The 18702-nt window shown below is 42.4% G+C and overlaps 1 protein-coding gene across 1 annotated transcript in view; it reads right to left on the reverse strand.

Moving 5' to 3' along the window:
* Positions 1-17864, reverse strand: part of LOC121835843 (echinoderm microtubule-associated protein-like CG42247) — a 178334-nt gene extending 160470 nt beyond the window's left edge. The window contains exon 1 of the mRNA XM_042290358.1: positions 16244-17864. Within this exon, the coding sequence (XP_042146292.1) occupies positions 16244-16909 (666 nt within the window). The 5' untranslated portion in view covers positions 16910-17864. The remainder of the gene's footprint in view (positions 1-16243) is intronic.
* Positions 17865-18702: the final 838 nt, after the last annotated feature.

The following is an 18702-nucleotide window of genomic DNA, read 5'->3' on the forward strand; positions in this document are numbered from 1 at the left end:
TTATGCATATTTAGACGTGCATTGCTGGGTTTCGGTTATTCCGTCATTGTTCAGGTTATAGAGTGTTCAGTGAGACTATTTGAAGCTAACATTTTTCAGACCTTCTAACACTCGGCCCTTTACTTTCTGAACGAATTCATAGCAGTATTCCTACATGTTGTAAGGCTTAATTTACATCACGTGAAGCTAGTTACCCTGTAAGCCCCAACTGCGAAAACTCATGTAAATGGATTTTCAAACACCTTTCCTGGGGTTCTGCAACCTGCATGCGTTCATGAGCTGTGCCTCGCATACCTACCTCTTTAATAACCGCTCCAACCATTTCATACGTCTTGAATACAGGCGAGTGTAATGCCTTAACGCCTTAAATGCTGATTGTTCACGTAGGTTGGGAATCCACAGAAATTTAACATATCCGCTCCCGTGATAAACGAGGAACGCCGCAGAGCCCTATTTTATCAAGTTTGTCGATCAGTGCTAATTTTGACAGCATTTCATTGAACAAGTATACGTGGCTTGCCGAGAAAAATATGGTGACCGTTTATGGGCGGAAATTTATGTTTTATGCACATTTTCAAAACTTTAGAAGAGCAATGACAGAGCTATTCTAGTTTGCAGTTTGTAGAGATTTTTCTATCAGTTTTATTTTTAATATGTTTTAAAAAAACAAAAATCTTTCGCACAAATTTTGAACAACATCTAAAATAAAAAAAAATGCGAAAGCGACATTATAAAGTAACCTGATGTGACGTTAGGTATTTGGCGGAATATTTGTTTGTAGTTATAACTTCAGGAACCAAAATGAAAGCGCACGATATTTTTTTAGCTTTCTAATGTCTACTAATCTCGCATGATAGTGTTTTCTATGACTACGAACTTTGAACTTGAACTTGAACTTGAACTTTATTTCAGCAACATTATGCCGAGGACACCGGACAAAAAGCTAACAGAAGCTAGTTTGACTGGGTCCGGTGCACTTTCATGTACAGGGAACACAATCATATTTAAACAATCCTAAATAGTTCTTACAATATTCAAATAAAACAATTTAAAACGTTCCTATAAAATTTTGAAATCACCAACACTAGAGAACAATTTTTTTCTTAATTTCACAACACAAAAAGTACGCAATGTTTTCTTAGTTATACAATGAATATCGATGCGGTTCATTACAATGTTGTTAAGCAATGTAGGTAGATTATGAGCAAGAGACTGCAGTGCATAATTTGTACGTAAATGGGGAACCTTCCAGAATTCTGACGAACATCGAGGACCGATTCACGCTCAGTCAGGTTTGCTAGCTGAGACAAAAAAGCAATAAACTCCAAAGTTGAAAAGGCGTAAGAAAATAGCAAACGATAGTCATAAATATAAGAAAATTTCATGATATTGTAGCTGAAATATAATGGTTCAGCATGTGTGTCGTACGGAACATTAGCAATGAAACGAATATTTTTTTAAGAGTTATCAGTTTGTTGACGTTACTTTTGGTCGTTTTGCCCCAAACTAAATGGCAGTAGTTGATTTGTGAGCCGAACAGAGCATGATAAATTTGAATCTTAACTTTTGTAGGCAAAAGAGAGCGACAGTGACCGATGATGCCAGCTACCTTTGCCAGTTTGTGAGTTAAAAACTATATATGATGATCCCATTGCATAAGCTCTGAAAAAATTATGCCTAGCGTTTTATGGTGACTTACTATTTCAATTTCCCTGTTTCCAATTTTAAGAGCATACCTAGCATCAATATGTTTATTTACAGGTCTAAAAACAATCACTTTTGTTTTGGTAGTATTTATTTCGAGGCAATTTTTTCTGACCATAAAATAAACTTTCCTAAGATAACATTACCTTTAATAATTAGTTCATCGATATTCGTCGCAGAAATAAAAATACTAGAATCATCTGCATACATTATAAAACGTGAGTGTTGACGAATGTTGACGATGTCATTTATGTACACATTGAACAGAAGTGGGCCAAATATGCTGCCCTGCGGAACACCAGACTTCAATAGTTGCAAAGATGAGGTATAACCATTTATTGAGACAACTTTCTTCTCAAGATGTCTGCAAAGGAAGTTATAAATATTGTCAGAGAAACATATTCAATACATTTATATGCATTTTAAAAGTAAAACGAAAACATTTGCCGTCTATGACCTTTGCCATAGCTGACACAATCGCCATTCGAAAACTTTTTTGGGTCTGTAAGTCTCGGTGCAATCGTTTACGTGCCAAGACTGATACCGCGACTTGCGACGCCAGTGTGATCACAGTTCGTTCTCCTTTTTTACCTTTCTTCCAGTACACTCTTGAAGGCAGAACGCCACTCGTTGACACTATGATCATATGATCGCTTGAGCCAGCCAATTGCTTCTCGATTGTAACAGTTTTGTTCCTTGATTTCGCGTCTGGCTTTTGTGTATTACGTCTTCACCGAGTTACTCTCGTCTAAAACCTAGTCTGCCTTAAACCCCACATCTTCAACATGGTCGACGTGGGTCCCAATTCCTAAACGTGATATGACTGTAGCGCGTCTCCTACCGGCGGGCTAAATTACTAGCATCTACTCTACTTGATCTTTGTTATTTATTAAGTTTTGTAATATTTCTTATAGATTTTCTGTATCTTTCCTCAACTAAAATTTTCTTTTGTTGGTTTGATAGTGTTGGTGGAAACAATGAGGGTTTACCAGGGACGTGCCCTATTTCATTTCTGATACTTTTATATTGCTAGAAAGAAAAAGAGAGAAGTGTTGAAAATAAGGGAGGTCGTAAACTTATTAACCACACCGTCGAATTGGGGGAAATATATTGATATATTGCTATTTTGCTAAGAAACCCCACGACAGCGTATTCATTTGCTGCTTGTGTGTTCGCGTGTACCTCGGTTGTCTTAACCTTGTCTTTTTACAATGAACGTTCTTTACCCACTTTAATGAGTTATTCTACTGGTTGTTGTTTGTTTATTTTTTCTCTCGCTCCCTCTTGCAGCCTGTTATAAAAAAACACTTTGCAGCTGTAATGTGTTCCCACCTGAAGAAGGGAAGCATCTTCCCAAAACTTGTGTCAAATAAGACCTCTGTTGATATTAAAATTTCTTTCAACGTTTATAGTGCTCTTCATTCAAAATATTCGGAAGTCGATCTAACTTACGAAACGAAAGCTAGCCTGAGCCTTCCAAATTTACCAGAATGTCAGACTAGACCAAGTTTGAACAAGTTTTTGCATTTGATGCAAAGGCCGGCTAAATTTGTATAGTCATTGATTTGACTCCAAATTTATTCAACACATTAACAGACAGATATGAACTAGTAACCCAAATGACAAGTCACAATATTTCTTTTTTCGCGAAGGTAGTGAATTGTTAAGTTTCGTCTGAGAGGTTAGAAATTCGAATGCCAACATTGAAAAGGTGACGTCACATGTTGTAATATGGGAGTAGTAGAGCTTATTCCCAACGAGCCACAAGAAATCTGATGTAAAATTAACGCTGGGAAAGCCCACGCTAACCAATCAAGAAAGAAAACGCTCGATACATTCTTTCTTTAGACTGCTTGCTCGACTTGCAAGTTATGCAACACGTGACGTCAACCCAATGGTGAGCACAGGAAAGTTTCGAATGTTGGTTTTGGAATAGCCTTCGGTTGCTGTTTTCCAACTAGCTATATTGTGTCGATAAAAATAAATAGAATGCACAAAAAAGTAAAACATATGTACCCACATTTTTTTTTTAGATTTAATAGCTCAAAAATTGCCAAAGCTCCAGTTTAGCAGACGTATCGGGAAGCGCGGCATCCATTACGTTGCCAAAACAATATCACTGACCTCGACAAGCTCTTAAAAGTTTGGTAATTAAGAAATCATTATCAATACCGTTCAAACGCACAAGTAGTAAAAACTAGATTGCGATTACAATAAATTCATTGTAATTACTATAATGATTCCTAAAAAGAATTCTTTACTTTCTTCGTGCCCAAAAACAACCTCGCAGTTTTGATGTGGTATCACAAGATATAAAATTAAGAGATAAAATTCATTTCCTTTAACGGATGATAGAAAATTTTAAAAAAGCCTCAACTCATCTCAGGAAAGTCTTAAATAAATTCCACAAAGCGATCACACTAGAAAACACTCATGCTTCTCAAAACATTCGTTAAAAAATAATTCATGAAGAAATTTTCCCAAACATAAAGTTCCACAAAAAATTGTCTATATTATCAAGAGAACCTTAAACATAAAGTGCACAGACTAGTTTACGTTCAAAAAAGTTCACCTTAACAAAGAAGTCCAAATATGGACACTCTAAATAGTTAGGCGGTGCAACAATTTTTGTGCTTTGCGCGAATGCAGCTTAGAACGAATCCCTGACGTTTATGAGCAGTGAAACACGCGTTCAGTTTTCTCCCCACGCAATACACGTCACAGAAAAACGAGCAGCGTTCACCCCCTCAACTCGCAGCTAGAACAGGTGGACACGTGGTCTGGAACCCATTATAAGCCGCCAATGTTAATCATAGCCGCGCGCTAGGGTTGGCAAGGCACTTGACACGCGCTGAGTTTCAGACATTGTTATGGTTCGGCAATTGTCGTCATTACCGCGATCGGACACGAGCCACTGCCTGAATAGAGAGTTTTAGTAGATCGTTCCGGTACCTCCGATAGCCCCGATATCGATACTATGCATTCCCGAGGGAGGCGGTGGCGGAGTATCGGGTATCGTTATCGGAGTCATGGGAACGATCTACTAAAACTCTCTAATACTTGTCGAGCTATTGATTATCGCGAGCCCAGATCTAATGCTCACGCAATGGTCATGTCCAATCTGTAACCGCAATCAAATACTGTCACTGGAGGGCTGCGCCAACACTGCGACCTTCAGATTACGTCATCAAGCTTTGCGAAGGAGAGATTAAAAAAACGCTCGCTTTTAGACTTGAAATTGCACCACAATAAAGAGGTTTCTTGTCCAGTGGCTTTGCGTGCGAGTATTCGCGACTCCAGCGACCTATAGGGTGCGCCACCACCAAACAAACATGGCGGCTGGGAACAGGTCGCGTCGGCTTGGACGGGCCGCCTGAACAGGTGTCGCATTCAATTTAGCGGATTTTCTTTTGTTTAATGCCCTATTTTATAGGTATTTAAACTGGGACGGTTAAGTGTAGCCGGGGCACATAAACTTGCAGAGCATAATTTTGTTTTCCCGGTGCTTTTTTGTTGTTTTTATATCAAACTTTTGTTTTCGTGGATTTCGTTCAAAACCAAAGCTATGGGCTCCGGAGAGACGGTAATAGACTGGTAATCAGTTTTGATCAGCTAAGAAAAGCGGCGATGACTACAGAATTGTCCCACCAAAAGTAATTTTCAGCTAACTCACATGCCTCGACCATGCGACTTATCTGTCCGAGAAATCGAGCTTTTGTGCGTATCCGCGTTTAAGAAACAGCTTCAGTCGTCTGCTCGATGAACAATACAGGCTGCAGGAAAATTACGAAAATTAGGCAAGCGCTTCTTGAGCCAAGGAGCATGTTAACCCGCTGGCGCCCCATTAAGCAGCTGATACTCGTATTTCAATTCAGGTTTTAGTAGCAATCGAGAAGTCATTTTGACGAATATGCGGGTAATGTATTAATTATATTACGTACTATATCCCACTAAAGCAAAATTAGTATATCCTTCAGGTTGAAGTATGAGCTGAGATGACTAGCTATTAGGTGAACCGCTGCATAAAAGTAGATTTGACAGACAGAGACATACTACATAAACTCGGCCAAATGGTTCTTGCGGCAGCACGGAGACAACTGCGGACAAACTGAAGAGAGTTTTCATCGGAGATTCACACAGAACCCCTCTGCATTGAGCTTGACTTCGTATAGTAGTTTGAGTCGCATGCGAATAAATGATAATAAATTGTCTTGATTGAAATGATAAATAGAGAGTAGCGTCTTCAAAAGCGAGTAGGTGCATAAAAATGTATTGAGTTTTTGAGATCAGCATTAAAGTGACCATGAATTACTTTGTGTAGAATTAGAATATCACGGGTGAGTCGGCGAGTGAATAGATTTTGTAAATGCAGACTTTTGAGTAGGCAGTCGTAGTTGTAACAACGTGTTCTGTTGAAATACCTATCACACACATATATGATGAAAAAAACGATTTTTTACAATTTCAATTCACGGCACATCAAAGGCCCTCAACAAGTTCCATGCTGTATTACCGAACTCAAGCTTGTTCGTAGAAGTCAAGAAAATAGACGTAAAATTCAAAAACAATCCCTAAAGACGCATGACAGGCGAGAAAGTAAACCAGGCATTGGTACAGAACTGGCAACAATCTGTGTAACATGGCCGGAAACAAAACATGTTGCCGAAATAGATCATAAGGTCACGAATCATGGTGACACGTGGAATAGTAGCCGAGTGAAGAAGATAAGGGTAAAATAAAACTACACGCTTTCGTGACGTTGCCAGTAGTTTCTTTTTTTCTGGATTAAGCCTCAAGAAATTTGCCGAACAGCAATCAGTTACGCGATCAATATCCTTTTGTAAGACATTGAAATCAGAGGACGAGCGTACAGTTATAAAAATCTTAACGTTACCAGCAAAGATTAACAGACGTGAATTTTTATGCACACTTCAAAGTCATTTACGAAAGGGAGAAATACGAGGGGCTCTAGTTTAGATACTTGGGCTACCCCAGATCAGATGTGGATATGAAGGTATCACAATTGCTGTTCGATATCGCAACGCTAGATTAACGATCAGCCAAGAAGGTCTGAAACTAACTTAGAAGATTCCGTGAGAAACCATATGAGGAATTACATAACAGAAAATCGCGATTTACTCTATCAAAGCCTTAGTTATGTCAAAAGAAGCCGTATCTATTTTACCACTTGAAAGAACTCTAGAAACTGCGTAATCAAGAAATTAACAAAAATTAGTTACCACCAAACGGCTCTTCAAGAGCCGATGTGTAACACTATTAAATTTATAGCGAAAGTAATAGGAAATTGTGATCTAGGTTTGTGAAAAATAATGATTCTAACTCTAATTACGTAGTTTCAGAGCAAAGTAGTTGTAGCTGTAATAAAACTACTGTTTTAGAGATAATTTACCCAAGTATTCTCGACTTCAGCCCGCCGCTCGCCCTCTCGCGGAAGAACGAAGAACGAGAGGAACGGGGACGGTGGCAGGGACTGTCGGCCTTGGTACCTTGGTGCTTCTATTATCGCAGGATTCTTGTCGGCGTGTTCGTGCATGAAGCAGTTTTAAGAACAAAAGCGAGCGCGTTAGTACAGGAATTCGTGTGTGCCGCCACGCAACAGCGTTGAATGAAGGAACCGGGATGTCTAATTTCCTTAGGGACTTTTCGCATCTCGCATGCGCTGCGGATTTCTTGTCTTGTGTTCGCCAGCTCAATCTGTGCTCGGTGGGACGGCAAACGCTCCCGCTAGTAACGTAGACTCTGGCGCACGGTCTACGAAGAGTTTATTATTTGCGCTAAGTAAAACTGGTTAAGCAACGGTATGTAGAGCAATAGACGTCGGCAAAAGGTTCGCCTTTTAAGGACGTTACAAGGAACATGACCATTTGCGCCAAGCGCTTTCAAAAAGCAGAATAGGCGAAGGCTACTTGCTTTCAGGTAATTACAAAAACAAAGCAAATAAAGAAATGATCGAAGCATTTTAAGTGCGTCTGTGGTAGCCAGCCGCTTGTGTCGATAGGCTAGAGCGGGGAGTTTTGGCGAGCTGGATCTCAACGTTGCAAATAACACGGTACACAAAGTACGGTATATATTAAAAAAAGTATTTTTCATAGAGAAATAAACGAAACCCCTATACACGCCAATGACTTTAATAGACAGTCGGCAGCTTTATCGTAGCGTTACCGCAGGCTACTGTGAGCACGGCAACGCTCCTGGCGAGCGCTGAAAATGAAGCTCCAAATGCGCAGCGCGAGCTTCGGCTTGCAGTGCTGCATCGTTTATGGTAGCCAGCAGTCACGTCATTCTAAAAATTCCTTCCCCGTCTTCTAAATTGTTGTGGTAAACTTAACATAAAAATTCTATGCGAGAGTGTGAAAAATGCGATTTTCGTTTTTGTTCATGATTTTTTATAAACTTAAGTTCCTAATTGACATTTTAAGTGTGACGAGAACGCTCAGAACAAACCGTTGCTATAGGCGCGTTGTTACGGACGAATACATGAAACTGGATTTCGCCATAAAAAAAAAAATGACCGGTGAAAAATGGGACGTAAAATTGAAACGACTTATATTAATAAATACAGAGAGCTTAGATTTCACACCCCCACAGAAGTTTTCCGAGAATCGGTTGTTTCTGAAATATTTGCTGCGACAACTTTCAGTCCTCGAGACATCTTGAGATGCCTACTGCAGACGGCGAACGCATGACGAACGCGCACGGAATGACTCAACTGTGCCGTCTGCAAACGCTTGAATCGTTTGCACAAAAATACGATTTTGATTTTGTAATTATTTGGAACATGGCGGGCCAAGAGAACTCAACAGGTTTATTAAGGAGAATTGTATTTCCGTGCGATACGACACTGTCTGACGAAAATTTTTACGCGCGTACAGATCTGATGAAAATACAGCGAGAAGAATCATATGTTTAGAATATGATATCAAAAGCAGCGTCGGGCCCCCTCTCTTACTTTGCAGTCGACGTGCGTTGTAATGAGGGAGCAATTATTTTGACTCTAACATGAAAATCAAATTGGCCAATCTGGTAACTAAGCTTGTCAATCGGGTCAGTGTGGTAGTCAAACTGGTTTAACTGGCAATCAAGCTGGTTTAAGCAGGGCAAGCTAGAATTTAAGCTGGTCAGTCTGGTTTAAGTAAAAAACAGCATGGTCTAACTAGAATCTGGTTTTACATTCAATCTGGTGTAGCTGGGAGCCAGTCTGGTCCTAACTGGTCAAACTGGTTTTCCATTTCTTTCTCAGTACTCCTACATGATTAACACACCAAGTTTGCATAATGTGGAAGGAAATGAAAGGTTCTACACGTGGTATTATTTTAAAAGCGATACTAAACATAGTCGACTAAAACAAAAAATCCGCAGTTTAGGTCACAGTTGTTCGCGGAGGCATGCTTGGGTGTTTTTACAAAGATTGGAGCAACGAGTAATAAATAGTAGTTTGAAAGTCGTTTTACCGGCTTGCATATATATAACAATAAAAATATATGGTAGCTCTCTTTTGAATACTTTGAGATTGAGTGTGGTTCAAAAACGCCACACACGACAATCGTCAAAACCCACCATCGGCATTTGCTCTTTTTTTAGCACATTTACAGTCTTAAAACTCAAAACCAGTGCAAATACCTCTTACGGAATGTATTCTGGATAAAAGGAGGGTGTGAAAAGAACGCGACGCGAGAAAAAAAAAATAAGGCTTTTTTTATACAGCGTGCTGAAATTGAACGAAAAGTGAAAGCCTTCTCTGATTCATAATTTATTTCTCATTACTCGTACATGATAAAGACGCAAAATTCTCTTAATTTGGAAGGCAATGAAAGGTTCTACACGTGTTATCATTTTAAAAGCGATACTAAACAAAGTTGACTAAAAAAATCCACAATTTGGGTCACAGCTGTTCGTGGAGGCATGTTTGGTGATATTTACAAACATTGGAGCGACGAATATTAAATAGTAGTTATAATGTCGTTTTACCTACTTGCATATATATCACACTAAAAAAATATAAACGCTCTCTTTTGAATACTTCGAGATTGAGTGGTTCAAAAACGCCATACGCGACAGTCGTCAAAACCTCGTCATTCTTTCCCGCTTCTTTGAGATTTTTTTTCTCGGAAACAAAACATGTCAGGACATTAAAAACACAAGGATTGTTTTTCTTGGAACATGCGCCACAAAATATAAAAAACGGGAAGCAAAATAAAAAATATGACTGCACCTCGTTGTCTGAATCCAAATGAAACCGCCCATATATATATATATATATATATATATATATATATATATATATATCAGGGTGTCGAACCGGAACCGAACCGAACCGACAACCGGAACAGAACCGGTATTTTTCCGGAACTGAACCCGAACCCGAACCGTTATATTGTTATCGCGATGAACCCGAACCGGAACTGAACCGGAAAAAAAATAACGGTTACCGGCTCATGTCAAAACGGTTCGGCCACGCGCCGTTGACAATGAATGTGCTATCAATGCCACTTGTTTTTTAAGTGCCGTCAACTGACACACACCTCACTTACATATTTTTCTTCTCCACTCAGTCTTAGGAATATAAACGCTGCATCCATGAATCTTGACAAACGCTGCATCCATGAATCTTGACATAGGAACCAGTATTGCGCTGGTCGCGGCTTGCACGGAAAAAAGAAAATTGGAAAACTGTGAAAAAAAAAAAAAATCGCGTCACGGGATTTTATTTTTTTACAATCTCGTAAATCCTAAATGCTGCTGTGTGCTCATTTCATAACACGTTTCTAGAACGCGCGAGTTCTTGAAGCTTGCTTCCATCGGAATGAGAAAAGGCTGTGGAGTTTGATAATAATGCATCCGCTTTCGTTTAGGCACTTAGAAGCTAACATATTTGTGAGACAGCGAAGTCTTCTATTTTAATATTTATCCTATTACGTCCTTCTGGCGTTGCGTTCGGTGAAGTGTTTTTCATATTCCGTATCTTGTTTAATGAAAACTTATTTAAGGGTCTAATTTGAGTTACCGAAGGCTAGTTCAAATAAAGAAAGCTGTATTTTCTCCACACTGTTCCTTCAATTGCTTACACGCCGAGGTGGCAGGATAGTTGGCGAGTTCTACTTGTAAGTGGGTTTGTAAGGAGGTCGCAGATTTTACAGCTACTGCGTCGGACCCAATTAGGTGAAGTCCGAATGCGTAAACGTCGGTGAGGTAACCTTTGAGTGCACATAAAGAAACCATTCCTGGTAGAAATCCCTGAGCCTTATACTACGATGTATCCCGTTTCGCATGTGCTGATTTCAGATGTTTTATTTGTAATTTATTTGATGTTGCCATTTGTCATTTATAATTTCCGAACCGGTTCGCGAACCGGTTTGCGGATCGAATTAATCGAACCGGAACTGAACCGGAACAAAATAAATTTACCTGAACCTGAACCGTAACCGAACCCGTATTTTTTTCGGTTCGACACAGTGATATATATATATATGTTACGGACAATTCGTTTGATCACACAAATGTACACTAAAGAGCTGCGCTGTCACAAAACCCTTACACATGTACTGGCCTGCACTTCGACCTTGATACACTTCACGTTGTCGTCATACCTGATTCTGCTTCGCAGTGTTTTTACCTCAAATATTGCTGACGCGAGCTCCACGCGAAGGCGTTCGCGCGCTCGCACACCTCGATAGTTGATCAAAGCTGTGTACGGGCCCTTTTCTTTCCCAAAATCCCGCGGAAAGTTGACCCAGAGAACAGTCGATCGTCGCCAACCTTATTGAACGCAATGACGTTTTCCCTCGGAAAGAACCACTGGTCCAGCAAAGTCATCGTGTCCTCTGCTAGCAAGGCAAAACCGGATGTTAAACATTATTACGGGCTTTTCTCGTCGCTTTAGGGTACTGAGACGATACAAAAAGCCTGAATGAATTGATATTGAGAAGATACCATGCCTACAAAAAAAAATATTTACTCTTTTATCAGACAATCTACAACCTCAAGTCAAGCCCCGATGCATTTGTCCATAACAACGGCCCTAGTAACGGTTTGTTTGGAGATGAGCGCCATGTTGTGACGTCATCACTTACGGGGTGAATTGGTCGCATAATTTTTTTTTTTTTTTGTATCTTGAGGTTTTTGCTGACTGCAAAGTTTTATTTTATTTCTTGCTTTTTCTGATGCTGCCGAGGATTGTCGAGCAACACCTTAGTTGCTCTTTTTTCTGCCATCCCTTTCCAAACTGAAGGAAAATGAAGAGTTTTAGTTTCCTATCAATAAACATAATGCAGTTTGATCACACATTGCAAAACACAAAAGATGCGACAACAAGCAACGACTTCTGAGCCTGTGACTCGACGACATCACTACTGTGAATGCTGCTATTCCAGGGCTCTATCGTCGCCGTGCGCGGCTCACTTCTTAGAGCCCTAGTGGCCTGACAGAGCGCAAGCAGCACGATATCTTTATCACCCTTAAAAATATTTTGCCACAAACAGTAACGCGACCGGTGCAACAAACGCGCTCGCCCTCCAGAAAGCTTCGCAAATCGGGGTTTTCGCAACTTTTCAATACGAGTACGCTCGTTTTCCTAACGCGCATCGGCATCTCCGTCGCCTGTAATACGATCGTGCCCTGACCTCTTCGCATTTGTAAACAAATTAATTTATTTTAACTCACTGGCCAACGTCAGCGACCAGGCGCGGGGGAAATCCAGCAGAATCGATCCCCGTCTCTTCCGCCGTCTTGAAACTACCGCCCCGCCCTCTATAGGGAGTTGGAGTTGCAAATAGCGATAGCACGGAACACACTCGAATTGACTCTTGTTGTACCTGAGAAACGCAAGAATGCAGAGTTTAATTTCGGCCTGGCTCTCAATAGAGAGTAACGGCCTACACTCTAAAAAAATGGTATAGCCCTTACATCTCTTGCAGACTTGTGCCTATCTCAAATACTCTACTCAAAATACTGTATTTCAAATACTTTTTGAAGTACCTTGGTATCTCGCAAATACTTTCAATCGAGAGTATGAGCTACTGTATTTTAATTACACTTCTTACTCTCTTGTACTCATGATCTCAAATACATTTTTGACATTCCGCCATTTTTCCAGTTTTTCGGTATGAAGTGGCGTGGGCGTGTGACAGAATGAGCTCGCGAAAACATCACTTCTGTGCCATTGTGACTCATATTCCCAAAGTTCGTACAATAAAAGTTTTTTCTTCGCCTTCCCAGAGGCACCTTTTGTTTCCTACAGCCTGCCCGAAAAAATTCCTCAAACAAAAAGAGGTGATTTTAAGGAAGTTAACATTGCCACACTGAGACGCAACGCAGAATGGGGAACAACCCACGACAACAATGCAAAATTCAGTGTAAGAAAAATAGAAAAAAAAGACAAATACACACAAAAATACCCCCCCCCCCCCCTTTTTGTTCTTGCTTGTTGCATATTTAACTCCGCTACGGCAAAACGTTGATATTTATTTTATTTTTTTTTTTTTCGTCGTTAGTTCGGTACTTATTGCTCTGGCGAACGCTGTTTGTAGTCGAACATTGATAAGCAGTGAACAGGACAGGAAACTGACTTCGAGCAGGGTGACGTCTCAAAATGCCAAAAAGTGTCCTCTAACGTTCATTGCCTTTCTGAACGCAGCTTACTTGAAGAAGGTGAGACTATCCCAGGTTGGTTTATAGTGAACTCCCCATATAGGGGATATATATTGTAGTTAAACAATGCGTCTAAGGTGCGCCGCTGGATGTGATATTCAGCGTGGTCACAATAGCTGAAGTAACCTCTTTTTGTTTTATTTTTTGTCCCAGAAATGTTTTGTAACATGTATTAGTGATATTCCGCTCCTTATAGTTGGACTACAAAAACACACCTTACGATGTGTTTTTTTCTCCTCGTTTTGTTATGTTGCGTGTTAACAAACAATTCTGCTATACCAGATTTGTGGTACTGTAAAATTGTGTTTGTCACAGACGTCGATACAAATTACGCAATGCGGAAGTATCTTCAAAAGTAACTGAACTACATTTATAAGTACTTGCATTCTACTCAAGACACTTTACAGTGAAAGCAACCTGAGTAGTATTTTAAATACCTTATGAAGCAGGTATTTAGTTACTTAACTTAAATACTTTTATCGAGTATTTTGTCCACACTGATCTCTTGTCACATATCCAAAACCCCAAAACATCAGTTCGCCGTACAGCGCACTGATTTTACACTGACGGTCCGAACTTTTACGAGAGGCTTGATGACGGTGCGAAATAAGATATTAAACACCTAAAATACGCATCAAAGAATACAGAAAGAAAAACACTGAAGTTCGGCAGTAGGGCCAAGAAAACCCCGATTACATTTTTTGCAGTCAGTTACACTTGAGCAATTTTAACAAATTGAACAACTCGGCTATCAAGCCACTAGTGAAAGTTGATATCGTCGGTTGAACGTCAGTGCGTTGTACGTCCAACTGAAGTTTAGGCGGGTGTCGTATTTGTAACCAGGAATAGAGCACTGCACGGGCCCGGGCGAGCCCGAAAACCCAAACCCGGCCCGGTTCGCGGGCCGGGCTCGGGCCGGGTAGCACCAATTTTCTCGGGTCCGGGCCGGGCTCGGGGTTGAAGAAAACATTTTTCGGGCCGTGCCGGCCCGGGCCGGCCCAGGTTGTGACTGGGCAGTGCTGTGCCACAAATTCGAAATCGTTGATAATAAAAAGTGCGCTCCTTGATATTTGAGGTTCAATAAAAACAAGCAAGCCAAGTGCAAAAGCACTACTGTGTCGTTAAAAAAAAAAAGAAAAAAATACGTTTTGCATTTGAAACGCCTTCAACTGTGTAAGAGAAAACGTATGGATTCCACCAGCATAGTGGGAGAGTGCGCGATTAATGCTTAGACAGTTTTTAAGTAAGAGCCTGCAAACTTTTTCGGGCTCATGTTTATAATCTATCGAACTCGGACCCAGCAAAGGCTCATACAAAAAAAAAAAAAAAAAAATTCGGGCTCGGGTTGGGCTTGGTTCGTGTCTCTACCGGGCCGGGTGGGGCCGGGCCTAAGAATTGCGGCCCGTGCAGTACTCTAACAAAGGGTTTAAAAACTACACCCCTTTTTTTAGAGTGTAGTAAAACTTCTTTTTTGTTTCATGCTCAATTATAATGTTAGGTTAGGATAAGCGATACATGAATTGACAATGAGACGTAATTATCCACTACAAAATGACTGAACTGTTTCACCTCAAGTTCACACGCAGCCGAAGCTACGAGCTGATGGGACCAATCGGAGAGCGTCAAAAGCGCACCGTCATGGTGTTCGTGGTATTTCTGTACGTGTCCTATCGTCGTCGAACAAATCATAAACAGAAAAGAACCTTGTGACTTGCGTTTTTGATGATCCTTGATCGGGCCCATTATCTGGTAGAGTCGGTTGCATCTGGACTTAAGCTAAAACTAAGTATATGAAGAGTTAAATAAAATTTCGTGGAATTCCCTATATAGCTGATAGGTTCATAAATTTCGCGAAAATTGAAAGTTGTTTGGACAGACTATATGGTCACTGACCAATGATAAAACGCAAAGCATGCGAAGCCAATAGTATTGCAGCAAGGATGAATCACGAACCAAGAATTGGGGTAGGTATAAGGTTTAAAAGCGCAAACAATCAGGGACGATAGAAAATGACACAAACGACAGGAAGAAGGCGAGATTTTCTATCGTCCCTGTCTGTTTTCGCTTTTAAACCTTATACCTACCATGAACCAACTAGCCCATACCAAAGTTTTAACAAGAATTGTAAACGTGCTGAGGCCTGCGTTTTGTGAGCTGTCTGCGACTATCACTGGCTGACTACGCCTCTTGCTTCATAAGTCGTTCTTCGGCGTTATTGTCGGCTATTGACGCAATCTTGGTCACTGCGAAGTGATACCAAGATGAACGGGACGCATACTTGAACTTTTCGTATTTCTATACATTATTCAATCAAGCTATTATCATTTCGTCATATTTTCAAGTGTATCACTGGTCTTTGTCGCATTGAGAATGACGCTGCAGTAGTCTGGATGGTCGCTAACTCTAGTCACTGACAAAATGAAAACGGCAGGATGTGTTTCTCAAACGCCCGGCCTCCTACAGCACGCGCACCATGCCTTCCGCCGATCGTTGACTGCGCACGTGCGCTCGATGGGCACGAGCGACCAAGCGTTGTCGAAGGTGGGAAGCTCGCGTTAGAGGCGAGACAACTGAAGCTCCACCCTGCCGTTCTCACCCTGGAAGTTACTATACTTCTGAAGACCAGAAACTCAGAACGACCCAAGTTAAAGCAAACAAAAGAAAACCGAGCTGAAATCGGGAGCTCAGAAAAACACTCCCTGGAAGCCGTCCGGAAACTTAGCGTCGTCAGTGCCCCAAGTAGCTAGCGAATGTCGAGTGCCAGTCAGATCAAGATTACTCGTGTTTATAACTTTTATGTATTTTTTAATCATGTTTTCTGTCAGAAACGGGAGTGCCAAACGAACTAATAAACTCGAGGCGTAGTACTCACCACCTCTCCTTGGCCAGTGGTCATCCTTTTGACGCTCTTCATGTTCAGCGCATCACCCAAGTCCTTGATCACTTCCTCGAATGTCTGCGTAGTCTTCAGGTTGAGCAACACTCGACTCTTGTGCTCCGGGTCCAGTCGGTCAACGATGTCTATCACACGGCCGTCTTCCCTACCGCCAGAGCCGGGCAGGCTGCCCGAACTCCCCTGTCCCTTGCGCAAGACACCGGGAGGTTTCTTGTTACCTACGGGCTGAATCAGGCGACTCGGGTCCTCTTCCGAACGCTGCGTCGTCGCGCGACCTCTGGTCTGACCGTAGGCCAGAGGCGTGAAAGTTCTAGAACCGGAGGCCACGTAGAATCCTCCGTCTTCGAGGTCATCCAGAGACGCCACCTTTTTTCCGTCAAGGGTGAAGATGATGCGGACGCCGTTGCTGACTTGGAGCCTCTCCGAGAGGTAGTCGTAGAGGTGTTCGATTGTCTTGAAGTCGCGTCCGGGGATGATGGACACCTTGATGCCCGACGAGAAAGGGTCACCGTTGGCAAAGAAGGTGCCCATGAGCGCCTTCCGCTGCGCGGCCTCGGCCAGAAAGCGGGAGTGGGTGCTGTTGACCTTCCGAATTCGAGGTGCAACCGCGGCAGCAGCCTTGCCTGTTCCATTGGCTTCCATAATTCTTCTGGACGGCCCATGCGGCAGTACGGCACGACCAGACTGGGATCTCTCCTCTCCACAGTCGCGTCTGGTGCGCAGAATTACGAACCAGCAAACTTGAGGGGGCTGATGTTGCTGTCCGCTAAGCAATGGAAAAGCACCGAGAGCATACCACCCCCAGTATCGACGGTCCTCTAGCGGAAAAGCACGTTACAAACCTGGCCAAGTCACGTGGCGAAGATGAAGATTAAATAGTCATGGCCCGGTGTGAAAAACGTGTGTTACTTGCACTCATAAAAAATGCGCACCACACAGGGGTTATACGAAGCCCGCACCGCGACGGTGTGAGGGCGGTGCTTCTCGTGAATTGCAGAGTACCGTTGCAAACACGCGAACACAAACCAGGAGAAATTGTGTAGAGGGTCTCGGTGGTGTTGCCGTTTCTGTCGCCGCTTCTCGAAAACGAACGTTTCCACTCGCAAACAATTGACGCCAGCAGCGTCGAAGAGCGTCTGAATATGCAGTCCAGCTGGTGAGGTCTCCCGGGGTTTGTCAAGTCCCCGTCGGTTCAGTGAGACGCGTGCAGAGGTCGTCGGGCGTAAACATGTCTCGACGTCGTGACGCTCGCCTCCAGTGCACTTGGAATGGCGCTCGCAGCTTGCTGCCGCCGTCTGGTGCGCCTTCCGGCCAGAAACTCACTTGTGGCGCTGCCTCGCGTATTTTCAATCGCCATAGAAACGACGTAAACGACTCTCCACGCTGCCGCGTGTCTCCTCCCACGCGCCCTTTCTTTCTCTCCACCCTTTTGCGCCACTCTTTCTCTTGTTTTTATGTTCGTCTCTTGTGAACCGAACGCAAATCGATGGATTCCGAGCGCTGTCCGTCCAGTTTAGGTCCGGGCGTTCTGCTCGTTTTGGGGGCAATTTTATCGGCTTCTGTGGGAAAACGTACCGGCCCGACGCCGGGAAATGACGTCACGGGGCTGTCCGGGCGCTGATTGATGGCGCCACTGAACCGAACTGATTCGAAAAACATGCGACCTGTTACAAGTTTGGGACGCGTCATTCTCGAGTGAATTATTTATCCAGGCTTAGTGGAACTGCTTTAGTCCGGATATCCACGATGAGCAGCAAGGCCGGTTTATTTTATACGGTCTTAATTGAGGTAGTCTCAAAGAAAGCCAGGCACGGATGACGACACATGAGCGCTCAATTAAAGGCTCACCTACAAGCAAAAAGAAGGAACCCCACTCTCAGCAACCTTTGTATTCCTTCCCCCTTCAACAAGAAAGCAGGGAATACACTCTCCTTTTCATTCGGCTATTTCAAGTTCATTTCCTGGCAGCCCGCGTCCCCGTTATCCATGTTGTTAGCGTTGGAACGAAGGCTAAAACATTTTGAAAAAATTCAATAATATTAGAGCAGAGTCTACTAATCCCCTAAGAAATGAAAACAACGCGCATCCTTTCTTCCTTCGCTCCTTACTCCCCCCCCCCCCCCCCCCCCCCCCCCCCCGAAGATTCACCCTTTCACCTACTCGCCCCTCTAAAGATATAAATGGCTCTGTTACCTTTAAGCCGACTTCGGACTTTCGGACACGAAAAGCAGGTTAAAGTGAAACCCATGGAAGATTGACAACTATCCTCGAGCGGTCTGGCCCCCGCCTTCACCAGAAAGTTTCGGATGTACGCTTTCCGAAGGTGTTGCTCTTTTTTTTTTTCTCTTGTCTATATTGGTACGCATAATGATATAGTGTCCACTCGTTGATCAAGCTTTAAGCAAAATAAATTAATACCGTCACTTTAAAGGGCC

Source organism: Ixodes scapularis, unplaced genomic scaffold (assembly GCF_016920785.2).
Source record: "Ixodes scapularis isolate PalLabHiFi unplaced genomic scaffold, ASM1692078v2 PGA_scaffold1__304_contigs__length_218370807, whole genome shotgun sequence".
In the NCBI taxonomy this organism is placed as follows: domain Eukaryota; kingdom Metazoa; phylum Arthropoda; class Arachnida; order Ixodida; family Ixodidae; genus Ixodes; species Ixodes scapularis.